At 37.2% G+C, this 18960-nt stretch overlaps 1 protein-coding gene across 1 annotated transcript; it reads right to left on the bottom strand.

Moving 5' to 3' along the window:
- Positions 1–248: 248 nt before the first annotated feature.
- samsn1b (SAM domain, SH3 domain and nuclear localisation signals 1b) lies at positions 249–18715 on the bottom strand. The gene is made up of 16 exons (XM_055148223.1): positions 18586–18715; positions 15755–15839; positions 13328–13456; positions 13207–13247; positions 13073–13113; positions 12876–12950; positions 12653–12732; positions 11050–11185; positions 10289–10662; positions 8460–8534; positions 7727–7831; positions 4355–4439; positions 3505–3656; positions 2953–3120; positions 2374–2524; positions 249–385 (listed from the first exon to the last, which is right to left on the bottom strand). Exons 2-16 carry the CDS (start codon positions 15776–15778, stop codon positions 249–251), a joined length of 1773 nt encoding a protein of 590 aa, XP_055004198.1. The 5' UTR covers positions 15779–15839; positions 18586–18715.
- Positions 18716–18960: the final 245 nt, after the last annotated feature.

The raw sequence follows: 18960 nt of genomic DNA, 5'->3' as shown, positions 1-18960 counted from the left end.
CCCTTTTTGATGATAATGATAAAATATTTAAAGTTACAATTGGAATGTAAACATTTTAATGCCAAAATAATTTGTCACACTGCACAATATGGCTACTAGAACAACCACCCAAATATAAAAACAGCTTTATTTTTGTTAATAATGCCACATATCAAATAATGTGAAAAACAATATATAATTCATATCCATGAAATCAAATACTCCAATAATATTTTTTTTAGCAGTACAACAAAGTTTATTTTACTATTTCAACAGAGTGTGGCTACATTTGTTTGACTGTGTTCAGATGGAGAGTGGATTTCAGAAGCCTCGTCTGGACTGACCATTCCACAGCCCGAGTCTCTGGGGCAATTCTTCATGTTTTCATACACGGCCTCCTCCTCAGCTGTAGACAAGAGAACAGACACATATCATATCATCTATATATTGCCATTTACTGCTGAAATAAATATAGATGATAAACGATAAAACTGAAACCAAACCATAAAGCAGAATTATCCCCAAAAAACAATTCTAAATATGCAATATTGTTAAACATGACTGCAATAAATAAATAAATAGCAGAATTCCACACTTAAAGGTGTATTGTGTAACTTTTCTGGTGGAGGGTTCGTCAAATGCTTTTCTCCATGAAGAGGTTATTACTTTGTCTGGAATGTTTCACAGTTTGGTATTAAACCTTTATATCTTCACAGAGTCCAAACCAGACAAAGTTACAGGTCAGATCTGTGAAGAGGGAACTGTTCTCACAGTCAGAATACCTATTTTTGCAGTTTGAAGCCTAAATTACACAATCAAAACCAGCTGTGTATTCCTTTGATTTTAGTAAACTGTATGTTTTCTGAATAATATTCTGCATAGGAAATTAAATGGTTAGTGTTTTAATTAAACTATATTCAGGACATTTATTTAGTTACTTCCATAGATTGTATAAAGAACTGGACTAAGACATTACCCATATCATTTGGCTCCAGTCAAATGAAGCTCAGTGAGGCCGGAAAGTTATGGAACCGAATTTGGAGCCAGGTCCAAGAATAGGAATTTATTTACGTGATATACTGAAATAAAAACACCAGGATCATGTACAGTGAGTTAATACTAACATTTTAAGAACAAAATGAAGAGTCTCACTGCAGAAGTTACATAAAGTCAAACAAAGCCTGAGTCGATGGAGCCAGAAGCGCCCCTGTGCACACTTCATATTTAGATCGCGTCAGATAGTGGGTTAGCTATGTCCATTTATACAGTCTATGGTTACTTCTCAACTCCACATATACATAATCCTTCTTTGTCACTACCCCTTGGCCCTGCCCCTACTGCCCCCCATGACATCAGCCTCTATTTACAGACACACTCTCTTTGGGGTTATCCTGTTGACCACTCGGTTTGATTAGTGGGAAACTAAACACCACTGTAGTCTTATCTGTGCCTAATGTAATGTCATTTAGGCTCAGATGTAAGGATATTATTTCGAGTCATTTTATCATGTCGTAAAGCATTCTAGACTGATAAGATAAGACTGTCCTTGAGTGCCCTATGCCATGTTCACTGTCTCTCATACATACTACGACTGTTGAAGTGAGATATATTACCAAACAAAGTAAAGATGATACATAATAATACTGAAATGAATTCATGCTGACACAATGGCTGTAAAGGATTACACACCCAAATATATTCATACAAAATTGTTATTAAAAAACTTCAACTAGCAATATGAAACACTTAAAGGTCCTATAGTGCACGAAATTGACTCTTGTTGGCTTTATGCCATGTTAGAATGCTGTTACTCATCAAAAACATACCTAGAGTTGTGTTTTGTTTCATTCACACATGCTTGAGTAATCTTTTATTGTTAGTCTGTCTACATCTCCAAAGCTCAAAGTGGTAGTTTTCAATTTAAAGCTCATTTTATCTTTAGTTCAGTTAGCAGAGATTGACAATTCCCGGGTTGAAATTATCCAAAAGATTCTAGGAAAGGTGTATGGAGTCTAAAAACACAGTGGAGCACTTGCTGTATTACTACATGACATCATGAGGTGGAACAAAATGTTTTCTGTTTGAGAGAAGAACTGTAAATATGCAGGGTCTGCATGTTTGAAACAAAACACAACCCCAGGTCTGTTTGTGAAGAGAAAACAATATTATAACAGATAAATTGGCCGACCCTCCCACCTGTAGATACTAACTACAGATGTTAGTTTTAATTGAGCCATAACTCAAATCTTATCGCAGTACAAAAATATATATATTAAAAAAAAGGTTAGTAATACAAAGAAAAAGTGCTCATGATAACTATTGGCCCCAAAAATTGTTGTTCCATCGATCATCTAAGTCGATATAGTAATTATGGAGACAGGTCGATTCACTCACAGAGCAGAGGTTGGAGCGTGCTGACAGCGGAGAGGAGACGCTGCCTGTGTTTGGGGTCAGTCACTTTGAGCTCGATCAGGTGATGCTCTCTTAGCTTCAGCAGGTCTTCAACTGTTTGGTAACCGTGTAACAACAGAGTCAAGGCATACTCCTGAGGAAAAAAACAGAAATTCTTATTAACACTAGTGGTACATGGTCAGTAATAATCAGATACCTAATAATTATGATTTTTGGTGTGTTTACATGCACAAAGGAAATCTGATCATCAAAAACACCAATAACATTTATTTTAACATCGTATTAAGACACATTACAATGAATTTGAAAATAACTCTATCAGTCTTAAACATTTTATTTTTGTCATTGCCACATTAGTTTGCCCATTTTACATAACTGTTTTGGTCAAAACCAGCAGAGGTGTGAACAATCAGAAATCGATCTCACTCACATCAGATGTAATGGTTTACGTGACATTTCAGATCACTTTGGAAATCAGATAACAATCAGATCTTTGTTGTGTGTGAAAACATAGCCACTCATGAAAGATTAGAATAGTTAGATCGAAACAAAATACATTACCTCTAAATCAAAATTCTTTAGTAATTCATGAACGCATGCATCTCCTGTTTTGGTCTCTTCTTTTATAAGGTCCACATAGATAAATTTAAAGTAACCAATTTTGTTGTTTAGCATTCCTGTCCATGTTCCCATCGCAGGTTTGGATATGATGTCGATCACATCTCCTACCTGAAAAAAACAGTACGTTAGGAAAACAAGCTGCCACTGGGTTTCAAAACACACATGCACTCCTTCAAATCAAGACACTGTCATAAAACATATATAAACAAAAAATGACTAAATATATCACTATAAATATAAGTTTAATGTCATACTGTGGAACTTTTTAAGTAAAGGAATAGCATTTCTATGGAAACAAGCAAGTGGCTTACTGTCCATCATAAAGTAGAGAATGAAATACATAAATACTTGCACTATACATTATTTTAGTTATTCAGTATATACCCAGCCTGTTAGACTGAATAGATTAGATAGACATATATAATACATATATACATACGTATAAAGAATTATTTATAAACACAGTCAATGGCATATTCCCAGATGTTTTACCTGGAGTTTGAGAGACTCTGTGTCGTATGGACTGGGCTCAAACTCCGTGTGCACTCGGGCTCGTCCACAGAAGGTTTTGGGGGAGGACAGTTCATCGTCCAGCCTCAGACTGGCCCTGTTACTGGAGCAGTTTGACCCACTGGTGACCCCGCCTGGTGAACAAAAGAACAACAGGGTGAAGTCAAGGCCACGCTCAATAATTCAAATTCAACTTTCGACCTGAACCGTGCACATGCTGAGACCAGTGGGTTTGTCAGTGATGAGGGTGGTTAAAAGTGTAGCAGGATAGTCTACCTTACAACCATGGGCTGCCTTAGGTATTTAAAGATACACTGGGTAACTTTTCTGTTGAAGGGTTTGCCGCCTGCTTGTCTCCATGGAGTTGTTATTGCGTTGTGCCAAATGTTCCATATTATGGCATTAAATGTATACATTGAGACAAGCGTGAGATCAAGCAACACGACACCATCAAGCCAGGTTACAGGTCAGATCTCTGGAAAGGCGTTTGTTTGACAATAAAAATACCTGATTGAAAAACTGAATAAATGCCAGGCTAATAAGTTTAATGCCATACTGTGTAGCACCCAGGCAAAGCAATAACATCTCCAAGGGACAAGCAAGTGGCAGAATCCCCACTAGAAAAGTTACATAATGTATCTTTAAGTTATTTATTTGTGATGTGCAATTACAACAAAATGTAGTAAATGGAGAGTTACATATTTCTTTCAAATGTATTTATTGTAAGTCTATGGGTGAATGTGAATGGGAAATCTAAGCCCCGTTGCTATTGAGCTCAATTACACTCAGTTAGCGGTGAGTACATTAGGGTCAAAGGTCAATGGATTCTTACTAGAGGAGCTCTGTCCACTGCTGTAGAGGCTCTCCATGGAGTTACTTTGTCCTTTGGTTAATTCTTCCTGACCATTCTGCTGCACCTGCCAAAGAAGAACATTTCAGCTAAATTAACTTAATAACACATCTTCAGATTGATTATTGTGGCATGGCAAAATATTATGGTGGCGTTTTGGTCAAGTAATTACTTAAAGGTGCACTATGTAACTTTTCTGGTGGAAGGTTCCCCACCTGCTTTTAGATATTATTGCTTTGCCTGGAATGTTCCACAGTATGGCAATAAACATATCTGTCTCCATGGAAACAAAAAGATGATGCCACCACCAGGCTTACTTACAGATCAGATAAAAATGAATACAAAGCAAAAACATCTCTTTTAACTTGAACAATAGTTGGTGGTATTTCAGTGTTGTAATTGACTTAATGTTTTTTTCTTAAAATGTTCTACAGTATAGCCTTTAATTTAACCATCTCCATGGAGACATGGAGATAATTAAGTGTCCCTGCTTGGTATACTTTTATTTACAAGGCCATGCTCAGACTACAGCTTTCCTGCATTTGTACTTTAATCACACAGAGAAGTGTTCACTCGTACTCCTAATGATCTAACGATCAGTTGTTGCTTTCTGTTCCCTGTTTCCTTTTGCCCACAAAGGGCTCAGCTGCTTTTGTCCACTCAGCTCCTCTTGCTTGGAACATGTTGCTCAAAGACTGGAAACTGACTGAGCTCTTGTCCTTAAATGCTTTAATCAAAGGTGAAAGTATCGACACTGCCTCAATACTGTGCACTTTCACTAATCTATTTCAGGTTATTTTATTGTTGTTTGTATGTATGTTGTATGAAACTGCACCTTTTGGCCAGGACTCGCCTGAAAAAGAGGTATTTTTTTTCTTAAAACCTGTAATTTAATAAATGTAAGGTAGAGCTGTTTAATGTCATAATGTGCAACATTACGAGCAAAGCAATGACATCTCCATAGAAACAAGCAGGTGACGGATCCTTAATCAACATAGTGCACCTTTAAATAAAGGTTACATAAAATAAAAAAATATCCATAGAACTCCTTGAAAGCCTCATATGTTTGTATCAACTTCAATGCTTATTTTTGGGATTTAACATATTGTAGTTGTAAACACCTGCTCACTTTGTACACTGCGGTATCTACAAAAACACAGACACCGCTCCCCCTTTCAAACCTTGTCAACTTTTCTTGCACAGCCGACAAAAAACTACAGTGAAGCAACCAAAATGCTGACTTAGGGCTATCGTCTCCTAAGGTTTGAGTCCACGTGTGACAGAGGAGCTCAGTGTCCCCTCGGTGTGCAACGCATGTGACAAGAAATCTGTGACAAGAAACCTAATCCTACAAGAGTTACTTAGCTTTTAATAGCCCAGACCTAGAAGTGTGCAAGCAAAGAGAATAATCCCCAACTACCTGTGCTTTTGTCTCTCTGTTTCTCCAAAGGCAACACGAGAGCTACTGAGAGCATTTGACATAGTTATGGAAGTGGGGCAAAAACGAGATACGTGAAAAGTGGGTTGCAGTGAAGCTAACTTAGAAGAGTGTGGGGGTGTATAAGAGAATAAGAGATTACACATGTGGTTCAAAGGGTACCATAAATGATTTTTGTTATAAAAATGTGTCAGATGTGTCAAATTTAAATCAAACAAAAGTAATTAATCGGAATAGATATCCAGTATTGAAAGCTATGTCAAATTATTATATGCTTGTTAAAGGGACAGTTCAGAATTTTGGACATAGGACCTCATTTCCTAGTTAACCAGAGGGCTAGAGACGTGTGGAGACACTTTTTAAATATTCCATCCAGTCCTTGTATTTGCAGAAGTCGCTGGTGCTAGGCTAGTGCATGTCAATGGCCATAGTTATCCTGCCACTAAAAACAGTCTTACCCACTCCACAAAGCATCTGAAGCAAAACAATTATAATGCCAGACTGTCGATGTGAATGTCTGTGTTGATAAAATAATGTTTGAAATAAAACTAAAATTGCATCGCATGAATCGTCGCAAGTTGAGGGACTATTTGCTCAGCAGCAGCAGAATTTTACTTTGCCGGTAAGATAGGTGCTAGATGATATCAGTCCGCTGCTGTCAAGCGTTGTGTCAGGAAGAACAACTCGCTGCTGCTGCTCAGACATAAATCTTTCAAATGCAAGGTTGGTTTTACTTCTAAAGTTATTCTATCGATAGACATTCAGTTGACAACAGTCTGGCATTATAACTGTTTGGCCGCAGGTGTTTTGTGGAGTGGGTAAGACTGTTTTTATTGGCAGGATAACTATGGCCATTGACAGGCACTAACTTAGCACCAGCGACCTCTGCAAATACAAGGACTGGATGGAATATTTTAAAAAGTGTCTCCAGACGTCTCCAATACTCAACACTAACTAGGAAATAAGGTCCTGTGTCCAAAATTCCGGACTGTCCCTTTAACTACGTTAAGGTTAAGTACACTTAATTGGGGAAAATTGTCTTCTTCATTTGACCCATGGGTGTTTTGAAGAGAAATAATTAACTACTCTTTTAGATTAGCTACTAGTTTTAGCAATTTGACTAATTATAAGGTCACGATTAATAATAATGGAAAAAATAATCATGTATCTTATATAGTGCTTTTTCAGACACACAAGTGCAATAGTTAAGATAACTTTGGAGCCTCAGCTATCCCAGCTATTTAGAGGCAGTCAGATAGACTGACAGAAGTGAGGCTAGAAGTGTCATGTGGGCAAAGTGTCTTGCCTGAGGACACAACAATTGTATGTATGCAAGTCACTGCTAGCCCTCTACAGTCCCTATCATTCTCAGTAGTCTCACATCCAAGTACTAACCAGGCACAAAACTGCTGAGCCCCCAAAACCAGACAAGATTGGGCCTTCTCCAGGTGGTATGACTTTATAACTGCCTATGTCTGTTTAAAGGAGCAGAAAATAGCTTTGCCTGAAATGTTCCACAGTACAAGAATAAAACTATCTTGTATTTATTCCATTACAAATGCTTTGTTGCAAAAAATAAACAAATAAATAAAATGCATTCTTACTCAAAAACATGCAGTAGAACATTTAAAGCAAAGTGATTACATTTTCTTGGAGAAAAGCAGGTGGCCCACTCTCCACCATGAAAGTTTTGATTAGGCTTAAAATGTATATTCCAAAAATGTATAGTCCATGTTAAAATACCTAATCCTATTTTTACAGTCCCTGCTACTTTTGTGCATATGTTTTGTCTAAGTGGAGGTAGCACAGGTGTGGGGCTGTCAGCTCAGTGAGACAAGCAGCAGATGTGGAGCTTCAAAATACTAAAAAATAAGTCTGATTTTAAACTGTGACAATTATGTTTTTCATGTACGTACACTGATGTCTGTGGTATCTGCAGTCTCCGGTTTACTGTCTCTCTGTAATGTGTTCTCAGTCTTCTTTTTTCGGCATGTAACTTTTGGCTCTCCACTTGGATTCATCTGTTTGGGTGAAAAATGTATAAAGTGAAAATTACAAATGAACTGTAACTATAAAAACAAACAGTAAGTATCAAGTCTCAGTGGAAAGTGATGCCACAAATACCATCACTTGTTTTGCTACTACTACTACTACAACTACTGCCACTACTAGGGAAAATTATACTCTGGTTCTTGTACTCTGCATAGAATGAAAGGAGAGGTCACCAGAGCAAGTTACAGGTCAGACATGTGGAGAGGCGATGCCACTCACAGTAAGAAAGCATAATTTTCAAGGCATTTTTGAGCGATCAAAACAAGATTCGTTTAATGGCATACTGTGGAAGACGCCTGTAGAGAAGAATTTTCTGGAAGTAATTTTAAGTGAGGCTAGATATTCAATTTGTATGTCATCTCTACTATTGTTCTTCTAAGTTTTGACTACAGACAACTACTGATTACCCAGAGCACAAAGGGATCAGGAATGGGTTTTCACTCATCTACACCTAAAAAAAACAACAACTACATTTCAACAAAAAACTACAGATGGGACCTTATAATACTAATGAGGATGAAATCTCTGAAGTTGGATAGAGTGAACGTAAACAGATGCATAGACAGCCAGATTTTAGATTTTAGATACTTTTCTTACCGTACAGCCATTCCCATTATCCGTTGTCAAAGGCCACTGCTGTCTGAAGGCGTCAAATCTCCCAAATCTGCTCCACTGTTTGGGTCAGAGACAGATTAAAATGTGTTTTCTCTTGACAGATGGCGTGTTATCTGCCCACTCTGCACCACTGACCTCGGCCCCTGTTTATTATTCCCATTTGTAACATTTTTCCTGAATTAGCGCAACAACTGGCACACTATTTTTTTATGGCCTGTCACAGCGCTGCTCCTGTCTCCTTTATTTGCTCCATTTTGTTGATGCATATTCTGTTATTGTTTGGGCATAATGAACTGTTAGTGGCCAAATGGTGGAGGCAGGATGAAAGCAATGAGGCTCTCCTTAGCGGTTACCCATTAACTTTAGTTTAGCGGTCATCCTGTGCTCCTCTCACAGCAGCTGTTACACGCACTACTGGCTCATTCCCAACACGGGCAGTTAGAGAGGGCGCACTGACTGGATGGATAAGCAACAACATTATAACTGTCCTATAAACAAAACACAACTGTGGAAATTTTCACATTAGATAGATTAAATTAGATAGTTGGAGTGTCTGGTTTTACTTGCACAATATACTCAATAAATAGCTTTTTGAGTTTGAGCAGTTATCAATGATTAAGTTTGTGATTATTTAAAGATCCTACGCAAAATTAACTCAATAAAAAAACATACCTGGAGTTATGTTTTGTTTCAACATTTCAACATTTCAAATAAAAGTCGAGGTATGTTTTTGATGAGGAAATAACATTATAACATAGATAAGAAAATGGAGTAAAATGGGGCCTTTAAAACCACAGGATGTAACTGGAGGAGGGCTTACTCCTGCTTGTTTCCATAAAAATGTTTTTCTTTAGTTATAATAGCCACAATATGCATAAAATATATCCAACTTTCTATTCCTATGAAATCATGCAGGTGATGTGCCACCTCTGGAAAGGTACAGAAAGTTACTGTGTCTTTAAGTAATGTATTCAACAAAGAATCTCTCATTTACTTGTTATTGATATACTTGAAATGAATGGAAATAGTTTAAGTAGTTTATCAGTTTATATTTCAGTCTTCTCTCCAATTATTATGCTCCAGGAGTTGTTTACAATGTGCACTCTGAACAGAATCCATTTTTTAAACAAATAATGCAAATCTAATCACAAATGCAATATTAGATTTTTTTTAATGACTCTAACCCCTGGAGTGAGGCCAGCTATTTTCTTACAGAGACCATTTAGTTTGAAGGACAGAAGCGAGTAGAGGACAAGTGCCGCCCAGACTGTTTGATGACATGACATTCTTATCACAAACTTTTGATCTAAGGGAGCATAAAATGAACAAGGGTGTTTTAATAATAATCTAGTTAGTCTGAATATGTTTTCTTAGTGGGTTTGAGATTCACTCCATAAATAATGAAATGTATTTTATAATTTTATAGTGTTTGGGCAGGATGCAAAATGGATCCTGTAATTCAGTTATATGTAATACAATTATTTGTGTAGACTGAAATAATTAATTAAAAAATATTATATTTTATGTAGGCTGCTAATATGGTCATTTACAAACTGCACTTACATCCTTGTATTAGTTTGTCAGTTCATATTTGAATTTTCTTTCATAGATTGCTCCACGTACATCTTTACTCCTGAATCCTAAAAACATAAATTACCCGTTGCACAGATTTTCTTTTTTTTTTTAATCACAATTTCTTTCTTTCTTTATTTTTTTTGCCAGTTGCACAGCTTGTGAGGAAAGTCACCATTAAATATGTTTCCTAAATTTCAGAAACATTCAGATCTATCATTATTGTTCAGGGGGCTTACTTCATCTTGGTGGAAGTCGAGGTCAGTGATGGAGCGGACCATGTGATGCTGGCAGGGCTCTGGTTCTCTGATGTCCAGTTCCTGAATGAGGCTCTCAAAACGGTCCCAGGCGGCAGTCCGAGGCAGAGACAGAGCAGAGCCGCACTCCCAACGCTCGTGTGCGAGTGTGTGTCTGGTCTCGGGGCAGCTCACAGGGGGTCTCCACAGCTCACAGGGGCTCTGCAGAGGACTCCAGACCCTCTCCTCTGAGTGCTCATGAGACAGGCAGTCAGACTGTGGAGATGAAGAGGTGATGGAAGAGTCCTTCTGCCTCGTGCCCAGACCAATGCAGGTCAGAACTGGGTTATAGGAGCTCAACACGTCTGTCAAATGATCTAAAAAATGACAATATGTGAAATTAATGCTTATAAAGTTAACCCATATTGATATTTACAATAACATTATAATATTTCATTCAGGTGCACTAAATATCTTTTCTGATAAGTGATCTTGCCTCCATCTATACTGAAAAATCTGGTAATATTGATAATGTACTGGCTTTATAGAGACTAATCTTTATTTTACAGTGCATTAATCACTCAATACACACACAGTGGTGGTAACTGCAGATGCCCTGGGGTAGAATGAAGGAAGCAAGGATGCCATGTAGGTGTCATTATCAAATTTAGATACCATTAGAAGTTACACACAAGCTCATTAAAAAAAAGCAAAAACTGGTTCAACAATGCAACTCTAGTGTGTTATAGACTAAATACACTCACCATAATTCTCAGACAGGCTCTTCTCTTTCCCACTTGCACTTTGCTGTCCTCCTTTCGTGGTTGGCACCAGATTCTGTAACTTCTTTAGTCTTCTTGCTCTTATTGATTCTGCTGTGTCAGCGGTGGTTTTGCTGGCCTGCAATAAAGAACAATATGTGCAGCGTGTACACATTCAAGGCTAAGCGTGTTTCGTTTGCATTAGAAGTACAAGCCATTTCTCATCCCTTTACTTGTGGTCAAAACCTGGGAAGGTATGGATCTTTGGAAAAAACTAGCAATATAAGAATATTAGCAATAGATTCATTACAAAATCTCATTCTTGCATGCAGCCTGATGAGACTTTACCTAAAATTTTTCCTGAACAGAGTCATGTGTGAACAAAGCCAGAATATGCATTTTCAATTTGATAGTTTTACTGGTAAACTATCAGGAATACGCAGGGAAGGCTGAGTGTTCTGGCATTTTATATCCAGCAATTTTCTGAGGACTATGTGTGAATGGAGCTTTAGATTTTCATATTCATTACTGAACCAAAAGCTTGTCGAAATAATTTCCCTTGTGAATCACTAAACTTTGTCCAAGTCTTAATAAAAAGCTGTTAATAACTAAGATCTCTGCTGCCTTGTCAGTTCTGGCATGTGAAACCTCTAACAAAGAGAACACTTTCACATCCAGGTGTCCTCGAGAGCGGAGACTACAGGGTTGGAGAAAGATTAAAGATCATGAACCAGATTAAAGTGAACAGTGGATCAGATCTGTCGGACACAGCTGACCTCTCTGACATTGTCTCACTTTCTACAAAATCTGTTAGGATTACTACATATGCTGTGGTATAGGATGACCCATGTATTATTTACAATCCTTTGATACTTTAGATGCAAACTTCACTGGATTCAGGAGACATTGAAGTAGGACTGAACAATATGGACACAAAAAATCTTGATTTTAGCTTACCACCTCTGGGAATGAAATGAATGAATAATGCACCAAATTGAAAAGCAACTTTGAGCATCTGAAAAAGCGATATATAAAGACTAATGCATTTAATAATAATAATAATAATAATAATAATATGTAATCTAATTTTAACAATGTCTCTTGGTTCATTGCATCATAACCCTGCTTTGTGAGTAAGAAAGTCAGAAGTAAACTTACTAATAAGCATGATTTTGCAATTTTTCAAGATCTTTATTATTAAAAACAAATTCATCAAATTAATTTGATTAACTGCCCAGTCCTACTTTGAGGTAAGTAAAACATAAAATGCAGTCATTTGTAGCACAGTTTTCATAAAAGGGATCTTAAATGTGATGTCTGTCTACAGTACTTGTCTCCCCAACCATCCAGTTGCGTTAAGTTTTCACTCACATTTCCCAGATATGACACACACGTGCACCTCCTCGTGCAGCAGGTACTGCACTGGCAGGGGCACACATGGCCATGTGGGCAGAGGATTACTACAGACCTAACTGTCATTCACTCTCTGGCTCTGGTACAAACTGAATGCATCAATGAGAGACTCAGTAAAGGATCAGTGAAGTGGGAACATTTCAAAATAAAACTGCACTTTGGCCCAAGGCTGACAGTTAGAAAAATGTTTTACCTGAAAAGTAGGCTCTGTCTTTATCCTTTCATGGTCCAGTCCCAGTATTGTTGCAGTATCTTCTGATGTTTTACATACGGCTTCAAGAGCAAAAAAACATGTTATTATAGAAGAATGTGTGCACCTTACCCTTGTCAGATTTTATTCAAACACTGTACAATTCAATATGTAAAAGAATGATATAGTAGCACTTGAATGAAGTCTAATGTACTCATTTCCATACCTTTATCCGGATCTTTCTTTTGATGAGCTAGGTCCTTTTTATCACCAGATGAAATCCAGCACGCACTCTGAATATCTGCAAGTATGATAATTCAGGGAAAATGAATCTAACACACAAGACAAGCTGTCCTTCAGTGGAGCAACTAATTAAATGAGGAACAAAATTATTCATTCTATAATGGATGTCCCTGGACTTACCTATTGTCTCATTGTCCAAGGCTGAAGTTACAAAACATGACCTGAAAAATCACAACAAAAGTAATTCATTTCTAAGTTCTAATAAAGTAATGACTAATAATTTACATTCTGTGTACACAACCATTCCTACACACCTAACGTTGCTTCTTTTAGTTTTTGTGTTCTGTGATTTGGTCTGTAAAACAAAAAAATATGTTTGACACCGTATATGAATATTGTCTCTCCTCTTGGTTAGAATACACCAACAGTACATACACAGTTAATGAAGGGGTCTGATCCACCCCACTCTGGTCTCCTTCGCAGCAGGGCAGGGCTGCACTGGAACCTGGACTCTCGGACTGCTGGGCTGTAGGCTGGCTCATACATGCTTTCCGTTGAGCCCTCCTGAACAATTCATGTGAAATAATAATTAACAAAATAAGTATCTTGGATTGATCACAATTTATCAATGTTCAAGTTGGTCTTTAAACTGACTTTTTTGTGTACACTTAAGCTTATACTGGAGTGTAAGGGCTTTGCAACCACAGGTACAGTAAAGGTGGGGAAATGCAAGAAGGTGTATGCATGCAACCACAACACCATCACTTGCTGCTGAAAATAATTTAAAGAAGATTGAAAAAAATAAGATATTAAGATATGAGAAACAAAATAAACAAACAAACAAAACAAAACAGATAGACACTTAAATTTGGTCTTAATTTTTTTTGTGGACATTGATTTACATTAATATCTTGGAGCCCATTTCTAAAGTAAACCAAAGTAACAACATAACTCTAGCCTAATAATAATAATATTATTATTATTGGGGGGGGGGTGATTTGAAGCGCCGTAATGAGTATGAGGTTCTGATGGGTTACAAGAGTGAGATCAAGAGGATGGGCAAAGGCTCGGTCCCCCAAGGTCCGGTGCATACAATACTGGTATATATAATATAAAAATACTGTATGCAGATGCTGAAGAAGAGGGGACCGAGCACCAAACCTTGGGGAACACCAGTGACGGGGGAGGTGTGAGATTTGGAGTTATTCATGGAGATGTAGTGGTGACGGTAGAAGGAGAACCAGGAGAACGCAGTGGCGGAGATGCCAAGAGACTGCGGCATGGTGAAGAAACCGAAGTCTGACGCGAGGAGGCCATTGGTCTTTCAGGAGGGCTTTTTCAGTGTTGTGATTGGGGCCTTAATTTAAACCCCAACGCTACTTATTTTAACCCATATCTGAACTTAAAATCATGCTGTTGCTCTAATAATAAAGGATTTACAGTAACAGAACCTAATTTTTGTCCACATAAAGTGAGTGCGTATACAGATTTTAGGTCCTATAATATGATAAACACCTGTCCAAATGCACATGTATTACTCAGTTAAAACAGACAGAGATGTGGCTGTAGTAGTTTATGTCAGTGATAGGAATAAAAGACAAGAAGCTCAATCATCTCTACCCTAAGACCCTGACACAGATACCCTAAGCTACTGCAGTAAATCCTAGTATATACTGCACTGTGCCACATGTGCTGAGATTTCCAAGAAATTATTAATTTGTGTCTTTTATTGTTATTTCAAAGTGTATGTTCATATTACTGTAGTTACATCTTTCCTATTTGAATCAGTCATTATCTAACTAACTTAACTTGTTTCTATGGAGATGTCATTGCTCTGCCTGGAATATTCCACAGTGTGACATTAAACAGCTCTACCTTACATTTATTAAGTTTTATAGCTCCAAAATACCTAGAAAAACAGGTATTCTAATTGAGCGCGGTGTTGCCTCTCCACAGACCTGATAATTGGTCCAATATAGTCTTCATGAAAATAGAAAGATTTAATACCGTACTGTGAAACATTCCAGACAAAGCATTAACATCTCTTTGAAGAAAAACATTTGACAGAGCCTCAACTACTAAAGTTACACAATGCACCTTTAAAATCAGTCTGTAATAGTTTTTGATGGGACCAGCGGGTGCTTCCGTGCCATGTTAATTTGTGCTACTTAAATCAGGGTTCAATCTACTGCTAAGTCCAAAACCGGCCTGGAGGGTCACAGTGCGCTTGAATCAAATGTAAAATGTATGAAAATAGCTTGTGGTGCTTTTGTCTAATCGTACAGTGTCCTTATGTGACAATCCCTAAAGGAATTCCTCGACTATTCAGTGACAATATAATGCATAATAGTCTAAGTCAACTTCAACTTGTTTACTTACGGAAATCTCTTTATAAATATAAAACTTCAATGCAAAGTGTGCAGGGATGATAGCAGGAGTTGTGTCCATTATAGTAGTAGTAAAAGTAGTGATCATGCATATAAACAGTGCTTGAAATAGCAACCCAAGTAATGAAAATAGTTGAGATATTAGAGATGTAAGTAGTAGTAAAGTATTTTAGTAGTAAATTTAGGTGTAATATTAGTAAAAGCAATGGTAGAAGCAGTAGTTAAATTTAGTGCATCTAGATATGTCTTGACATTATGTGGAGAAAGAGAGAGTTACTTAATAATACTAGTACAATAGAAGCAATACTATTAAGAGGATAGTAACAGAACTTCAGTAAATTACTAGTACAACTTTGGAGTACCCTATTCCTTACACAACAGAAATCTACTCTGGAACACCTTAATATATTTCCTAAACTTCCAAGTCTTTCTGATGCACAAAATGTTATCAAAAATGTAATAAAACAACTCTTACCAGTGTGAAGCAGAATAGGTTCATGTCTGACAGCTCAGGCTAGAAGACAAAGGCTCCGATGTGGAGAGGAGATATGCGGCGTGGCCTGAAGAGAGGACAAAACAACGCACTTTCACTCACACGCCTATGCCACAGTAAAGCTCAAACTGCCCCCATGCTGCCCCCACCAACCCCCTCACCCCGCAGCCTAATCCCAAGTTCAAAATCCCTCACGTAATCCAATAGAAGCACCATCCAACAGGGGCCACAGGGAGAGCCAGGCCACCCACAACAAGACAATAAACAAGCACAGACAGCTTTTGTTTGGCCTATGTCTGCACCGATTACCGTAATGTCAGGACAAGGATTAAGTTAGCAGAAGGGGAGACAACTCACTATCTATTAGACTAGTGAATAATATAAATTGTAAACAGCAAGTTGTTGTTTAAATCAACATGTTTTTAATTATAAAGGTAAATGTATACAAGTTTTTTATCATTCTCAGTATATGGAGGCTACACTAGCAAAGTATAATGATTGACTGCTAGTGCTGAGGTTTAGGTAATGAGAAATCAGATCAGAGAGATTTTCTTCTTTCATAAATTTACATGGATCTAAGTTATTTTAGGTTTTAACCACCTGGATTTCACCATTGAAACTGGCAACCGAGACCTTGAGCTATGTCTAGTAAAAGGGAATACATATCTGGATGACTTTACCTGCTGTAAAGTTTTACAGTATTACGCTCTGTTTCTATTGTTATATAGTATTTCTCTGTGGTAAACTGTCTGAATCATAAACTGTATGAATCTAATCTAACCCTAATATAATAGTCTTTTGGTTTAGTATGGTGTATTTACTTTTAAGTATTTATAACCGTGACACAAAAATAATCCTCAAAAATGATTTTTCAAAAAGGCTTAACATTTTAAATCTTGTTCAATACAGATTTTGTGTTTTATCGAGGCTAGTGTGCCTTCAAAGCCTGCAGATATAAGTATTTGATGTATTTTTCAACATGGGGGAACAACATGGCTCTGACAGGTGCATTACAACTGTATTCATGAGCAATGAAAAAGTAATAAACCACAACACCAGATAAAAGCCCACAGTACCGGTGTCTCCACAAGCTTTACAGTGGTTTTTGCTCTATTTATTTCTATTCTTTCAAGCAGCTTGTTCACAAAAACACTAATGTTGCACATCTGACATTTATAAATATGACATATAAATATAAAAATATAAATAAATTGTGTTGACTTTTGACTATATGTTCAATATATTTAAAAGAACTGTATGTAGCATGCTCAAATCCTGTTCTGAAAAAAGTACAATCATATATATGTTGGGTTTTCAGTGCCTTATAGCAGACCTATTATAGGTCTGTTAAGTTTTTAATTGCTTATTTTCAAGATGCTGATCAACTCCCGTTTTCACCACCACTGATATACAGTTACTGCTCTGTGTTCAATTTGGTCTTGTGGACCAAAATACCAAATTAATATGGCCATCAAGCCCATGTTTTTTGTATCTTTTTTTGCTTTATCAGCAGTACAATTGTAACCATCTACCTCATATCAGTGGACACAATTTGGTCATGTCTATGAAATTTAACAACTTTATCAAAATCCTGTATACAGTTCAGTTAAGATGCATTTTAAATCTATTCAGTTCAGTTCACATCGTTTCTACTGTCTGTCAGATAACACCCTTTTTTGCACTTGTTCTGCAGAGCTGTCTTTTTGTCTTTCATTCAGAAAAAGAGAAGATTGTTTCATGTGTTATGATCAAGGCTGTGCAGCAGAATTAGGTCAGAAAATGAGGACAAAACAACTGACTTCAAAAGAAAAAAATTACACAAGTTGTCAAAAATAGGCTGTTCTCCATCTGTCTTACATTTTGTAATGCTAAGCAAGTTTGGGTAGGACTGGATGGTTAGTTCCCATTATTTTGAACTTTTAAATATCAAAATGATAGTTCAAAGTGAAATTAGGAAGGTCAATAATTCATAATTTCTGTGTCATGTGCTCCAGAGGAAGAAGCATTCTGAATAATTATCCAGGCCTATTGGTATTTAATCTTAAAAGTGAATTGTGTAACTTTTCCAGTGGAGAGTCTGTCAAATGCTTTTGCTTTGTCTGGAATGTTTCACAGTATGGTCTTAAACCTTTCTATCTTCATGGAGACCAAACCAGACCAAGATGTAGGTCAAATCTGTGGAGAGGCGACCCTGCTTACAGTCAGAATGCATTTTTCTAAATATTTTTGAGCAGTAAAACCAGCTGTAATTGAACAAATTTAATGTCACACTGTGGAACATTCCAAGCAGAGCAATGACATAGCCACAGAACAGGGTGACCAGACATCCCTATATCTCCAGAACAGTCCCATTTTGAGCCCTCTGTCCCCTGTCCCAGCAGATTTATCCAAAACCACTGATTTGTCCCAGTTTTGTACAGGAAATAATCCCAGGTGTCCCTATTTTGGACAAATCCGATCCCTCCCAACAGTAAAAAGACGCATAAATTGTCATTTGTTTAGGTAAAATACAGAAAAACTGCTTAAAAATCACCAAAACACAAAGAAAACATGACTATACTAACTCTATTAGTGCTGAGTGCTTAACAATTCACTGGTTTCACAATTTTATTATTATCAACTACTCCAAACCAGGGAAGTCCCAGTTTTTTATTTTGTAAATCTGGTCACTCTATCATAGAAACAAGCAGGCAACAGACCCCCAACCAAAAGGTTACACAGTGCATCTTTGACATCTATTAAAATGATTTTAATAAAACAGTATTATTGTTGCATTATTATATTATTATTATTATTAGTTTTATTTTATTTACAAACGGGTCTCTTCTGCTTCCCTCGTAGCTCCACTCTGACCAGAGCCTGACCTCAGGGTTGGCTGTTTTTTCTTGTCCATTTGAGGCGTTAGTGCACGGTCCTCTGCAAATTCTGGTCTGGTGGTGTCCGACTTATTTTAATTAATGTCCCAACCTTAAAAATAAACCTCTTTGTCAGCACATAAAAGAAGGAAGAGAGAACATGGTGTATGATTGTTAAAACATCTGTCCTCTTTTAGACAAAACGCAAGCACGTGACTGAAACGTGCTGAGGGAAACACCTGTCGAGAAAAGTAAACACGTGGAGTGAAAAATAATTTAATTTGCAACAACCAAGGAACTGTAGATCCATGATAACAGCTTACAACGTATCCC

Source organism: Boleophthalmus pectinirostris, unplaced genomic scaffold (assembly GCF_026225935.1).
Source record: "Boleophthalmus pectinirostris isolate CB_2022bp ecotype Guang Dong unplaced genomic scaffold, ASM2622593v1 HiC_scaffold_12, whole genome shotgun sequence".
In the NCBI taxonomy this organism is placed as follows: domain Eukaryota; kingdom Metazoa; phylum Chordata; class Actinopteri; order Gobiiformes; family Gobiidae; genus Boleophthalmus; species Boleophthalmus pectinirostris.
Note: the sequence above shows the minus strand (reverse complement) of the source record. Positions and strands in the feature narration are given on the sequence as shown.